A 12,874-nucleotide genomic window follows, 5' to 3' on the forward strand; every position below is an offset into this window, starting at 1 on the left:
ATATGAGCCACAGAACATGCAAAAAGAAGTGTGAAACAATCAGTAGCTACGGCAAACCAAACTGAACAACCGTGATATGTATTAAGACAGGTTCCATTTTTAGATTTAAAGTTATTAACTTTTTAAAGAAACCATAATTATTCATATCATTACAGAAAGTACTTTAAGTGAGAACCTGTGGCTTGACTAATAGAATACCATACTGCTTCCACAACAAATGAATAAGTCGTGCAGAACCTTCTGGCCTACACATTACCCAGACTTAAATCATTAGATCTGTATTTTGTATTTTAGTGGCTCTCTGAAAGGAATTGAAACAACCCTACAAGCTCCTTGTACTTTCGAAACCTCCAACATTCAATTGGTGTCTGAAAACAAGAACTTAGACACAACGTGTTATATCAAAATGTGCTTGTGCAGCTGAAGGACGGACATCCAAATCAGATGAGGAAGATGGTCCGGCCATAACCATGAAACAAAGAGAAGGAATATGAATTTTAGATATGACCATGATAAACTAGCAATGAGTTGTGTAAATTACTTGCAGACAGAACCATTCAAATGAAGTGTAGAGCAGACACTTTTCAAGTTCATGGTAAAACTTTATGGTTGTTGTGTTGATATACCATGATTTTTGACTAGTTCACACACATCATTGTTCATGGAAGACATGTTGATGAGTATAACACTTGTCAAAACACTGTTGTACTTATGCGCTGCAACTCTACTGGAAACCCGAAAGCTCTTTATCTACAGTATAGATAGGGAAAAATCAAATGTTCTTACACTCAGCAAATCTTTTTCACTCCCAGAAGTAATAAATTTTTTAGCTTGGGATGTTTTCTATTTACCTTTGTCCATGGTCTCCCTGTGTTTTATAAATGCTGCCACTTATAGTTTGGAAATGAAGCACATTTCAAACAAGTAGTATTTAGCTTGGTGCTTTGGTTCCACTGGTGCAATAAGTCTTACATATAAGTCTAGATCAGGGCCAGAAGCAGTCACAGCTGCGCTTATCTGCTATTCACTGGTTGGCAATGCGCCAGTTTTGTGTAGCTAGGGGGATGATTCTTTAGCATAACCAATGTGAGGTGAGAACAGAGGCAATGTACTTCTAGTGCTGAAATTGAAACCATTGTCTTGTTTGCTGTTCTTCAGTGTATTAGTGAGTTTTGAGAGAAATATCTTGTGATTATGGCAGTGGGTGCTATAAAGTGGACTGATTTAAGCAATTTAGGTCTGCATGGTGATGCCGTATGTCGGTGCATGTCTTCTGGATTAATCGCAGAGACATAAATATATCAAAAGTAGTGGTGAAATTGCTCTTGAAGGTTTGTGTGGATGGATAATCTGGAAGTGCGGCAAAAGCCACAACTTTGAGTAAATGGATCAATGTTTTTTTTTTTTTTTTTTTTTTTTAAATTCAATCGCAGGTGAAGAAAGGCATATCAGTGTTATCAATAATAAAGTCACACTTTCAATATATTAATAAACACTGATCATGATACCTTCTTCCATAATTTAATTAAAATAATTTACCAACTTATTTGGTGTGCTCGAGCAGATCAATTGGTAGCAACATAGAACACAGCTATATTTCACCTCTTTTTGAAATATATCACAGATTGAGACGCTGTCCTTGGTTTGCAGATACCAGCCCAGTGTACATAGCTGTGATTCAAACAAGGAGCAATTAAATTTATAATCCTCACTTACAGCAATTTTTCACTCTTTCTTCTGAATGTATTATTTCAAAACACGTCATCTGCATGCTGCTCTCTCATTGGCTGCATAGCACAAATAGCTACATCATCTTTTGTTCCCATCATACCGCACAATAAGTGCTGACAACATTCTTGCACGAAACACACAAGTCCACCACTGGCCCTATTCTAGACTTTTACAAGCAGTGTTGGCTCTATCAAAAAGAGAGTTCTGTAATATTGTTTTATGAAGTTCACACAAATGTGTACATAAAAAAAATTGCAGTCAAGACCATAATTATAGGTCTAGCATTAATGGAAATTAATTTATATATTTCTGAGATCTCTAGGAGAAGTGTTAACTGTGCCATAACATGATTTTGGGCACAAAGGCTATTAAAGAAAACGTTGGTAATATTTTCTGTTGTAATGGAAGGAGGGCTCTAACGCCACGGAAGAGTCTACTGAAAATATAATAATCACATGTGGTAAACATTTGTGACATTCTGATGGCATGTGAACAGTAAAAATTTTTGTAACATTTCACACATATAATTTGCATATGTATGTAGTGTACATTACTTAGGATCTAAATATTGTTACAATACTTAGGATCTAAATATTGTTACAATATAGTGTATATGGAGGGGGGGGGGGGGGGGAGGAGAAAGCAAATCTTACATTACCAGTCAAGTAATCACCTTCTCTTAATGTAACAGTCCAACTGCAGTGGTGGGCGACTTACTGAACAAAAAGTCACAAAGTTCGAAAAACATCGGTCAGTATGAGTGCCTTTAACATTTTGTCAAGACAGTAAACATACTCTGTAGCACATAAATATCAACAACATTCAGTAACGCTGTACGTATGTTTTATTTATTTAATCCCAGGATCATCTCACATTGATATACACAAAAATAAAATTGTTTAGCATTATTTTGTCTTGCAAGCTCCTTATCTTGGACATAGAGCAATCACAACTCTTGTTTCGGCACTTCACCCATTCTCAAGTGTGCATTCATTAGTAACCACAAGAGTCATTTTCTAAGCCCATGACTCTGCTCTAGGTATGAAAGTAACTAGTTTTACCATTATACAAAAATGGAGATCCACTGTGCTCTAGCAACTACAGATCATTTAGCCTACTGCCAATTAAAAACTTACTGAAAACAAATATACATTAGATTTATGTCACATTTTGAAATAAATGACACCATAAATGGTAGACTATTTGGAATCCAGAAAGGAAAATCAAGTTTCAGCATCAATTGCGTGTACAAGTATAGCCTCACATATTTTAGATCACAGCCAAAATTCTTTTTGTGTACTCTGTGACTTATCAAAAACTTTCGACGTAACTGACCTTGATATTTTATTAAGGAAACATAATCACTATAGGATTTGAAGAACAGCTCCTTATTAGCATTAAATTCTACTTATAACTTATAGAGTGCAGCAATCAGTCATCCTTCTTTCGATTTTTTTTTTACACAAATCCAGATTTCAGCTAGTGGCTAGCCATTCTCAGTGCACAATTTTTGCATAAAAAAATCTAAAAAAGGATGACTGATTGCTGCACTCTATAAGTTATAAGCCACATAATAGTTACTGAGAATTTTTACGGGTCGTATGGCCGTGGTCCATGGAACTCTTCAATCCCTGACGTTTCGTCCAAGGCTACATTGGATATCTTCAGAGGTGCCCCTGGTTGTCTTGTCAACTCGGCAAGACTCGGCACAACCAGGAGCACTTCCGGAGGTGATTTCCACGGACCACGGCCATACAACCCAGAAAAATTCTCAGCAGCTGAAACATCCAGTTGTGAAAGCCTTCATTGTATCACATAACAGGCGCTGAGTACACCCAGATAACTTGATTAAATCCTACATTCAAAAAAGGAAAGAAGCAGTAGAAATACAATTTGAATGAAAGAAACATTATCAGAATTTCAACAAATAAATCATAGTGTAACACAAAGTAGCCCATTAGGACCACTGTTGTTTCTGATATACAGGGTGTCTCAGAAATGTTACGACAAACTTTGAGGAGTTATAGAGGGTGTCTTGATGAACAAATCAAGCATAGGAACCCATGTCCACAAACTTCATCCAATTATACTACTGAGCACTGATGTGGTGGTGCCTACCACTAGGTCATCCCTTTGGCGTCAAACATGGCTTTGTGTGCTGATGGACTGCAGGCAGAATGTCTTGCAATGTTTGCTATTGATTGTCACAATTGCCAATGGAGAAGCTGAAGCTAGCTGCTGCATGAACAGGCCTTGTCTCCTAGGAACGTGATGCTCTGTTGCCTTAATGGATGCCAGTTTTGGACATTGGTTTCCATCTGCAACATATTTTTCTCCTGTATACTGAAAAAGACTGGATATTTTCGAGGATTCGAGAAGAAAACTAAACTTTGGCTGAAAACGTGACAAACTGTCATCCCCCGAGGCAACAGAGCTTCGAATTAATATGAGATGAGGCTCTCTATAAAGCAGCAAGCTCCACCTTCTCCACTGGTGAATGGAGGCAATCAGTAGAAGACACTGAACAACTTTGTGAGACTTTCGAACCGAGCTGTAAGAAGTAACCATCAGTATAATGGCTAATGTAACAACAAGAAACAGCTGTAGGGCCCTATTCAAAAAACTTAAATTTCAACTTTTCATTCTTTTGTATGTGTGTGTGTGTGTGTGTGGGGGGGGGGGGGTTGCACACACAACAAAGCACACAGCTAACCTAAAAAGAAGTACGGCTTATATGGCAATAAAACTGTACAACTTTTTACCATTTCCTATTTTAAAAATTAACTTTAAAGCTAAATTTAAGCAGACAATAAAATTATTGCTTAAAGCAAGTCCTTTCTAGCCAGTCAATGAATCAATGAATATACATCAAATGCAAAATATTTGAAACAGACCTACAGTGTAATGGAATTGAAACACGTGTAGACAGGTATGCAGGCTAGTAAACCAAAAGATGTTTCTTATGTATGCTAAAATAGAAATAAACTGTGTGTACGATATTCCTTGATAAGTAGTGTATGTGATCATTATTGTGTCCGACACAGAAAATATGTACTTGGATCTGATCCACGTACGTACATTCAAAGATGCTAAATAGAGGTACACTTTCACATATATGTGACTCATGCTGTGCTAACAAATGAATGATCACTTGAGAAAGGCACGAATGCCAAAACAAGAATAAGACATAGGTTTTTAAATGGCAATGACAAGAAATTAATTTTTATTCAATTGTTTAGTGAAATAGACACTATCAAGAGCACTTAATGTTGTTATGATAAAGATCCAAAGATTGACTTATCATCACAGTACTTTACTAGGATTAACACTACTGGGGGCTGTATGGCAAGCTGTTTACTGCAGATCCACCTTGTGAAATAGCACACTATGAGTATATAGAACGATCTTCATACAAATAGCATCTAATCTTGGCCACGTGACATGGAAAAGAAAGTGTCATATGAAACATCATCACTGGGATTTTTTAAATCCAAGATTTGTGCACATGGCCACAAAATGGTAGAACAGAAAATCCACATCCTTCATTGAAATGGTGCCTCACATCATCAGGCTAGGTTCCCGTATCTAATGGAAACTCGCACATGCATAACATCACTACCAGATTTATTCCCTCCATACTTTCTCCATCTAAAGATCTGAAAACTTCACTTAGGATACCTGAGAATAGTTTTGATGAATAGATTGAAGATTTCAATATTAGATGTAAACTCTGACCCACAATGTAATAATGTTTTGACATCGTATGACTAGAAACAGGACATAATGCAAACAATTTTTATTTATTTTATTAACACTGCAGGCGGTGACAGACTGATACATAGTATAGTAAGAAATCCAAGTTAGGTTGGAACTGACTGGCTGTGAGTTATGGGAAGTAGAAGAATGTAAACATGAAACCTTAATTGTGACAAATTGATCTGTAGTACATCCTTACGTAGCAAGGTGACAGCATGGCTGTAAGTTGGTGAAGTATTTTATGCACACTGGATTTTTATGAGCTTTCTTGTGAATGACGAAACCATTTTTAAAAAAACTGCCATAGGCTGTCAATCCTATAATGCAAGATGATGTTTATCACATCATGTATGATGATGTTTGGTTTGTGGGGCACTCAACTGTGCATGTCATCAGCGCTCGTATGAGGTCCCAATTTTTACACAGCCCAATTTTTTACACAGTTCAATCGAGCCATTGTCACGAATGATGGGGATGAAATAATGAGGACAACACAAGCCCCCAGTCTTCAACCAGGTTGTGAATCGAACCCAGGACCCCAGGATCCAGAGGCAGCAATGCTAACCACTACACTATTAGCTGCAGACAATTTTGGCAGACCGTGTTACTTTGATTCTAGTTGCATATAAAATTATTTTTAAAGCAGAATTTTACATGACCATTCAAAAGAGTGGTCCCAGATTAGTCTAGTGCAACTTTTGTTTTACCAATGCGTACGAACAGCGAGAGTAAAACATACAAAACCAGTACTCCAGCAATTACTGAGCAGTGCTGCTGCACTGCGGTAGGAGTCAGTGGAGGAAAGTGTGGTGCTGACGCTGATGAAGTGCTACAGGTGCCTTGTTTCAACTTTTTCAATGCTCTGTCAAGTTGTTCTCATAGTATCACATTTCCCATCTCATCTTTTTCCTCAGCTTTTCATAATATTTTATTCAAGTTTATTTACTTTGTAAACCCCTTCTATACATCTAGCCAGCCATCACTTCTTTACTTAGTAGTGACTTTCAGTCTGAGCACCTTATGTTCATACAGGTGCCCTAGATTTCTCCAAAGGTTTCTTCAGTTTTCTTAAATGCAGCTTTTACATTCTTCATATATATGCAAGCTTTGCATTTCTCCTCTGGCCATTCCTGCAGAGCAATTCTGCACTTCCTGCCAATCTTTTTTACACATATGTATTATATTTGTCTATTTCCTCTTCTTTTGTTATCTTCTTTCATAAACTAAATTCAGTGAGTCTGTTATCCAAGAATTCATATTGGGCCTTGTTATTTACCTGCAGACTCTACTATTTTATCTCTAAAAGTTACTCATTCATCACCTACTGTAAATCTTCCACTTATTTCAATCAGTTGTTGCCTAATGCCCTCTTTAACAGTCTCAGCAAGCTATGGTTGCTTCAAGTTGTTCAAGGGCAACCTTTTTGTAATTTCTTCCACTTTTCCCCATACTTTATATATATGTCATTATTTTTAAACCAAATATTTGCAATGACTGAACTGCATTCCATTCAAAATTCTACTAGGTGACTGCTCCTCTCATTCATTTCTCTCAGCTCATCTCATCCCTTATTCTTCTCATTTTTGTAAGACTGAAAGGCAGTCCCCCAGAGGATGTTAGCTTGTATCTATCATGGTTCCAATGTGTTGACCTATGTTGTTCATAGCAACTTATCACATTCCTATTGTATTCTTCTTTATTAGAACTAGTGATGCATTATCCCTATTTAATTTTGTGACAACCCTATTAACTTACCAGACCACAAATTATATTCTACCTGCCACCTCACATCACCAGTTCCCACTACATCCACACTTTTAAATTTTCTCAGCTTTTAATGAATCTGATACTACACACACTGACTTGTCAGATTTGTTTATATACTTCCTCCTAAGTGTTTTCCACTTGGAGACCTGAAAGAACTACTACTTTATCATACTGTACAGCTGCATGTCATCCACCAATATAACAATTTTAGGTTTCTGGTGTGTAAAGTACCAGCATAGCAGGGCAATGTTGTCTAATGTCATAAGACCAGATCAGTCAGTCATCCAAAATGTTACACCTTTTTGTTTCAATAGCTCACAACCTTATCATTACCTTCAAACCTAATACAGGCATTGCATTACAATGCAAATGAGTCTGACATCAATGTTTTTTTCTACAGAATGAGTCAAAAGGGTATAACAAATCAACTGGCTACACTATTTCACACATTTTAAACCACATACACTGCCACTTCCATTAGAAAGTGTTGCCAACATTCCTTCTGTCTGGACATATTCAGAGTGCCCTTCCCTTTATCACAATGACTCAACTGCAGCTTCAACACCAAAAGAGCCACAATATATACTTATATGACACTGTAGAATGAATGAGTTGTTTAAGTTGGCTACTCTATGCAAACTGCCAGTTTTCCTCTTCATTTTCAACTATTAAACCGCAAAAAATAGAAGATAAAAAACCTCATGTGGGAACATTTTGGAAAGTATATCAGCAATGTAGACAACATTTGACTTAAACACTACGTAACTTAGAGAAAATACTTCACTATTAAATGTAGTCAAGGTCGGGAAGCAAAGAGATGTGATCCTCAAATGAAAGCCATAAGCCATAGCAGTCCTCAAACATTTCTCACAGGTCATGAGAGAAGTTACATTAAGTGTTAACATATAATCATTGTAGCTATCTAATATTTACGTAACGATCGAGCTTTTTGTTAATATCACACTCGCAAGTTATTCCCTGTCATGGTGTGACGGGATACAACCCTGCCGAAACAAATTAGGATATGACAGATTCTTCTATAGAAGCCTTAACCACTGTGACAAATACGAAATGGCACATTTTGACGCCAATATTCCACTGTAGTTAACAGCGTAATTATTGTAAATTTACAAAATAAACACTGATATTTACAGCAGAGCAATTATTGCGACACTGTCAAATGAGGACCTTATCACATTCAAAGACGTGAGAGGAGTAGATACTAAGATATATACGAAATTATACTTAAATATAGAATTAATTGTATAACGTTAATTCTACAATCATTAAAAACGATTCTTTCGTTGACCACTTACTTCAAAAACCCTATAAACTCACCACCATTAACAAGCACTTTAGTTACAACTTGCCAGTTACTCAACACTTGTGCCTCAGGAGGATATATTTTCCCTTCTATATCATACAGTTCTGATAACGAATTCGAATCGGCACTTATGTGTGAAAACGACCTCCCAATCACATTTATTAAAAAAATAAGTACTACTATATCACAATACATTTCGTCAACTCAGCATTCCACACAGCACACACCATAATCCCAGACCCTATCGTCTGCAAGATACACTTCTCTCGTGAAGACTAGACACAGACCAAAGATCTTCACATTGTGTCGAAGATGTGTGTAGTTTCAAATAAGTAAACAGAAACACAAGTAATGTAGAACGCGTGATAAATATTTATGTTTACAAAACTGTTTCGTTCAAAACGTTTAGCGAGCATATAATGCCACTCCAATAACTGCGACTAAAGTGAAGGTAACAGAGGTAACTATATCGTTTACTTAATGAGAACGCAGAAACAGATGAAGATTGAGGTACGCAATTTGAGTGACGTTTGAGGATGTGTTGATGTTGTGGTGGAATGAGACGTTTGTCTCTTTGGCTGTGGAACGATTTAGCTATTAATGTTCCTTTCCCATATTTGATACACATATTTGAAGAAATTTTACGTTCGTGGTATCCTCATGTCAAAATAAAAACGTAGTTCAAATCACTCCTCTGATGTTCGTCAGTTTGTGTAAATGTAACATCAGAGGTGAAGTTTCATATCATGCCGGGCAATAGATATCAGCCTTCTCCTTTGCCCAGCAGAAGCTCTTCTTCGTTAAGCAATAATATTAGGCCAGGCTCACCATTGCCCGTACCAGTGGGATATAGGTATGTCAACTTCCAGAAGATGTAAAAATGAGCTACAAAGTGTGTCGTGTCTGTTGACACCTATATTGTAAAAACATTTCGACGTGTTTTTTTTTTTCGCGTTGTTTCAGATTGGACTGTATGAGTGCTGCAGCGAAACGATACAAATACCTCAGGAGACTCGTGAAGTTCCATCAGATGGACTTCGAGTTCGCAGCATGGCAGATGATATATCTATTCGTTTCGCCCCAACGAGTTTATAGGAATTTTCACTACCGAAAACGTAAGTGTCGATATGACTAGTGAACACATTGTGTCTAAAAATGTGCAAACGGATAGTATATTGTTATTCAGGTCGAGTAGTAAAATTTTGATCGAGGGAAAAATATTTGAAAAGGGGCACTTAACAGCGCTATCATTTCTCTGTGAGGTGTGTATGTTAATGGAAATGAAAATATGGCAAATTAATGTTTCATTAAACTGAAGATTTGTTTTGTATTTCGTTGGTATGTGAACTTTTAGGGATAATTGATTTTGCTGTTAACTGTTCAGTGTGTGTGGTAAAAGGAAATTATCAGATTGTGTGCACTTGACGAATGTAGCATTCTAGGTAGCTACAGTTGGAAGCACCATTTGTGAAAGATTTTAAATGCACGTAATACGTTGGTTTTCCATAAGACCTGCCCATGGCCAATTAGGCGAATGTGGTTCATGTTTTAAGATTTTGTAAGGAGTCAGGGCTGCTTCCCAACATATTGGATGTGCAATTTGTGTATGTCACAGAGTTGCTTCATCACCTATCATTTCTAAGTAGTCACCTTGCCACAGTAACCTGGCCCATTGAAAATGCATCTGAACTGGTATTTTATACTTGATTTTATCAAGTGATTGTGTTGTGTTTATCTGCATTTATTGGATGCTCTTATGTGTATCTCCCAATGTTATTGTTTGTTAAATTCGGTTTTGTTGATACAGTTTCGTTTCAGAATTTGTTACTTTTTAATAGATTTTAACAGCCCTCTTCTCTGTTTCAAGTAAGGGCACTGATTTCATTGTCATTTAATGCCATAAAACAGTAATCACATCACTATTGTGCAACATGGGGTGAAATATTACTTCTTAAACAGAACAAGTGTATAACTGTCTATTCATTAAGTATACTTCATCAAATTCAAGCAGCTGTTGAATCAAAATCTTTCATTAAAGGTATAAAAGTGTAAAAGACCAAAATGCAATGTCAGCAATTGTGTAACACTTGTACAGTGCCATTTCTAGTTGAAATGAAAAGACTTTATGGAACAGGCTCCAAAACATTTTAGTTCCAGTAGTCTTTTGTGGGTTAGATTTGAAAATATGTTGCATTACGCTTGGCTCTGTTGGTTAAGAGTATCAACAGAATATCTTACTTATGAGGTTCTACAAATAAAGAAAAAATATGGAGTAACTGCAGAACGAAATTTTATCATGAAGTTTGAAATATTATCAAGTTATTAATAACTTCTACTTCAATATAATCATTATGTACTACAAAATGATATTGTTTTTGTAATCTGCATATCAATATACAGAGATGCAGATCGCAAACACTATTATGCCTCAGGCTATGCTCCAGATCATCGCAACCTATGTTCCAACAGATAATGTTGCTGTTATGCTCTTCAGTCCAAAGACTAGTTTGATGCAACTTTCCACACTATCTAAGGCAAGCTTTACCTCTGAATAACTACTGCAGCTGACATCCATTTGAACCCACTGACTGTCCATGTCTCCTCGTTTCCCTTTATTTTTATGCCCCACACTTCCCTCCAACACTAAATTGATGATTCCTTGATATCTCATAGTGTGTCCTGTCAACCAGCCCATTCTTTCCCCCTATGTGACTAATTCTATTTGGTACTTCCTGATAAGTCACATGATCTGTCGATCTAATCTACAACCTTCTACTGTAGCACCACATATCAGTTCCTTCTATTCTCTTCTTATCTGAACTGCTCACTGACCACGTTTCACTTCAGTACATGGCTACACTCCAGACAAATACCTCCAGAAAGACTTCCTAATGCTTACATTAGATGTTAAAAAATTTCTCTTACTGAGAAATGCTTTTCTTGCAATAGCCACCCTTCATTTTACATCCTCTCTAATTCAGCCATCATCAATTATTTTCCTGCCCAAGTAGCAAAACCTGTGTACTGCATTTAGTGTCTCATTCCCTAATATAATTCCCTCATCACCACCTACATACATACTCCACAAGCCACCACATGGTTCAAGGTGGAGGGTACCTTGTATCACTACTAGACATTTCCTTTCTTGTTCTAGTCACAAACTAGGGAAAAGTGACTGTCTGTATGTCTCTGTAGGATCCCTAATTTCTGGTATTTCATCTTCGTGGTCCTTAAACAAAGTGTACCTTGGCCTCAGCAGAATTGTTGTGCAGTCTAATTTCGGCACTGGTTCTCTTAATTTTCTCAATAGTTTTTCATGGGAGAAAAAAAAGAGTTGTCTTCCCTCCAGGGATTCCCGTTTGCATTCATGGAGCATCTCCATAACACTTGCATTTTGATTGAACATACTGGTAACAAATTTGGCAGTGTTCATTTTAATTGTGTTAATGTCTTCCTTTAATCTGACTGGGTGTGTCTCCCAAACACAAAAGCAGTACTGAAGAATCTATTGCACAAATGTTCTGTGTGTGCTCAACCTCCACAGATGAGCAACACCTTTCTGAAACTCTTCCAATTAACCAAAATGGACTATTCGCCTTCCCTACTACCATCCTTACGTGCTCATTCCATTTCATATTGCTTCGAACCGTTACCTCTAGATATTTAATCAATGTGACTGAATCAAACAGCACATTACTAATGCTGTATTCAAACATAATGGGAGTATTTTTTGTACTCATTTGCATTAACTTAAATTGTTTGTACATCTACAGTCATACTCTGCAGACCACCATGAAGTGCATGGCAAGGGTATGTCCTGTTGTACCAGTTCCTTCCCATTTAATTGACATATGGACTGCAGGAAGAATGATTGAATGCCTCTGTGCATGCTGTAATTATTGGAATCTTGCTGACGATCCTCATATGAGAGATATGTAGGGGCTTGTAGTATAGTTCTAGAGCCATCATTTAAATCTGGTTTTTGAAACTTTGTTAGTAGACTTTCTTGCGATAGTTTATGTTTGTCTTCAAGAGTCTACCAGTTTAGTTTCTTCAGCATCTCTGTGATACTCTCTCACCTGTGACAATTTGTTCTGCCCTTCTCTGTATACATTCAACAACCTCCATTAGTCCTATTTGATCAAAGTGCCACACATTTGAAAAATATTCTAGAGTGGGTCGCACAAGTGATTCATAAGCAATCTAATTTGTAGATTGATTGTGTTTCCCAGTATTCTACCAATGAACTCAAGTCTATCGCTTACTTTATATGCAACAAGGCCTATGTGATCATTC

General features: G+C 36.9%; 2 protein-coding genes across 2 annotated transcripts in view; one reads left to right on the forward strand and one right to left on the reverse strand.

Annotated features, from left to right (window-relative positions):
- Nucleotides 1-8,921, reverse strand: part of LOC126184602 (ER membrane protein complex subunit 7 homolog) — a 47,733-nt gene extending 38,812 nt beyond the window's left edge. The window contains exon 1 of the mRNA XM_049927047.1: nucleotides 8,571-8,921. Coding sequence (XP_049783004.1) covers nucleotides 8,571-8,773 — 203 coding nt within the window. The 5' untranslated portion in view covers nucleotides 8,774-8,921. The remainder of the gene's footprint in view (nucleotides 1-8,570) is intronic.
- A 167-nt stretch (nucleotides 8,922-9,088) lies between these two features.
- Nucleotides 9,089-12,874, forward strand: part of LOC126184601 (protein unc-50 homolog A) — a 98,763-nt gene continuing 94,977 nt past the window's right edge. Inside the window, exons 1-2 of the mRNA XM_049927046.1 lie at nucleotides 9,089-9,431; nucleotides 9,542-9,693. Coding sequence (XP_049783003.1) covers nucleotides 9,325-9,431; nucleotides 9,542-9,693 — 259 coding nt within the window. The 5' untranslated portion in view covers nucleotides 9,089-9,324. The remainder of the gene's footprint in view (nucleotides 9,432-9,541; nucleotides 9,694-12,874) is intronic.

This window comes from Schistocerca cancellata, chromosome 4, assembly GCF_023864275.1.
Source record: "Schistocerca cancellata isolate TAMUIC-IGC-003103 chromosome 4, iqSchCanc2.1, whole genome shotgun sequence".
Lineage (NCBI taxonomy): Eukaryota > Metazoa > Arthropoda > Insecta > Orthoptera > Acrididae > Schistocerca > Schistocerca cancellata.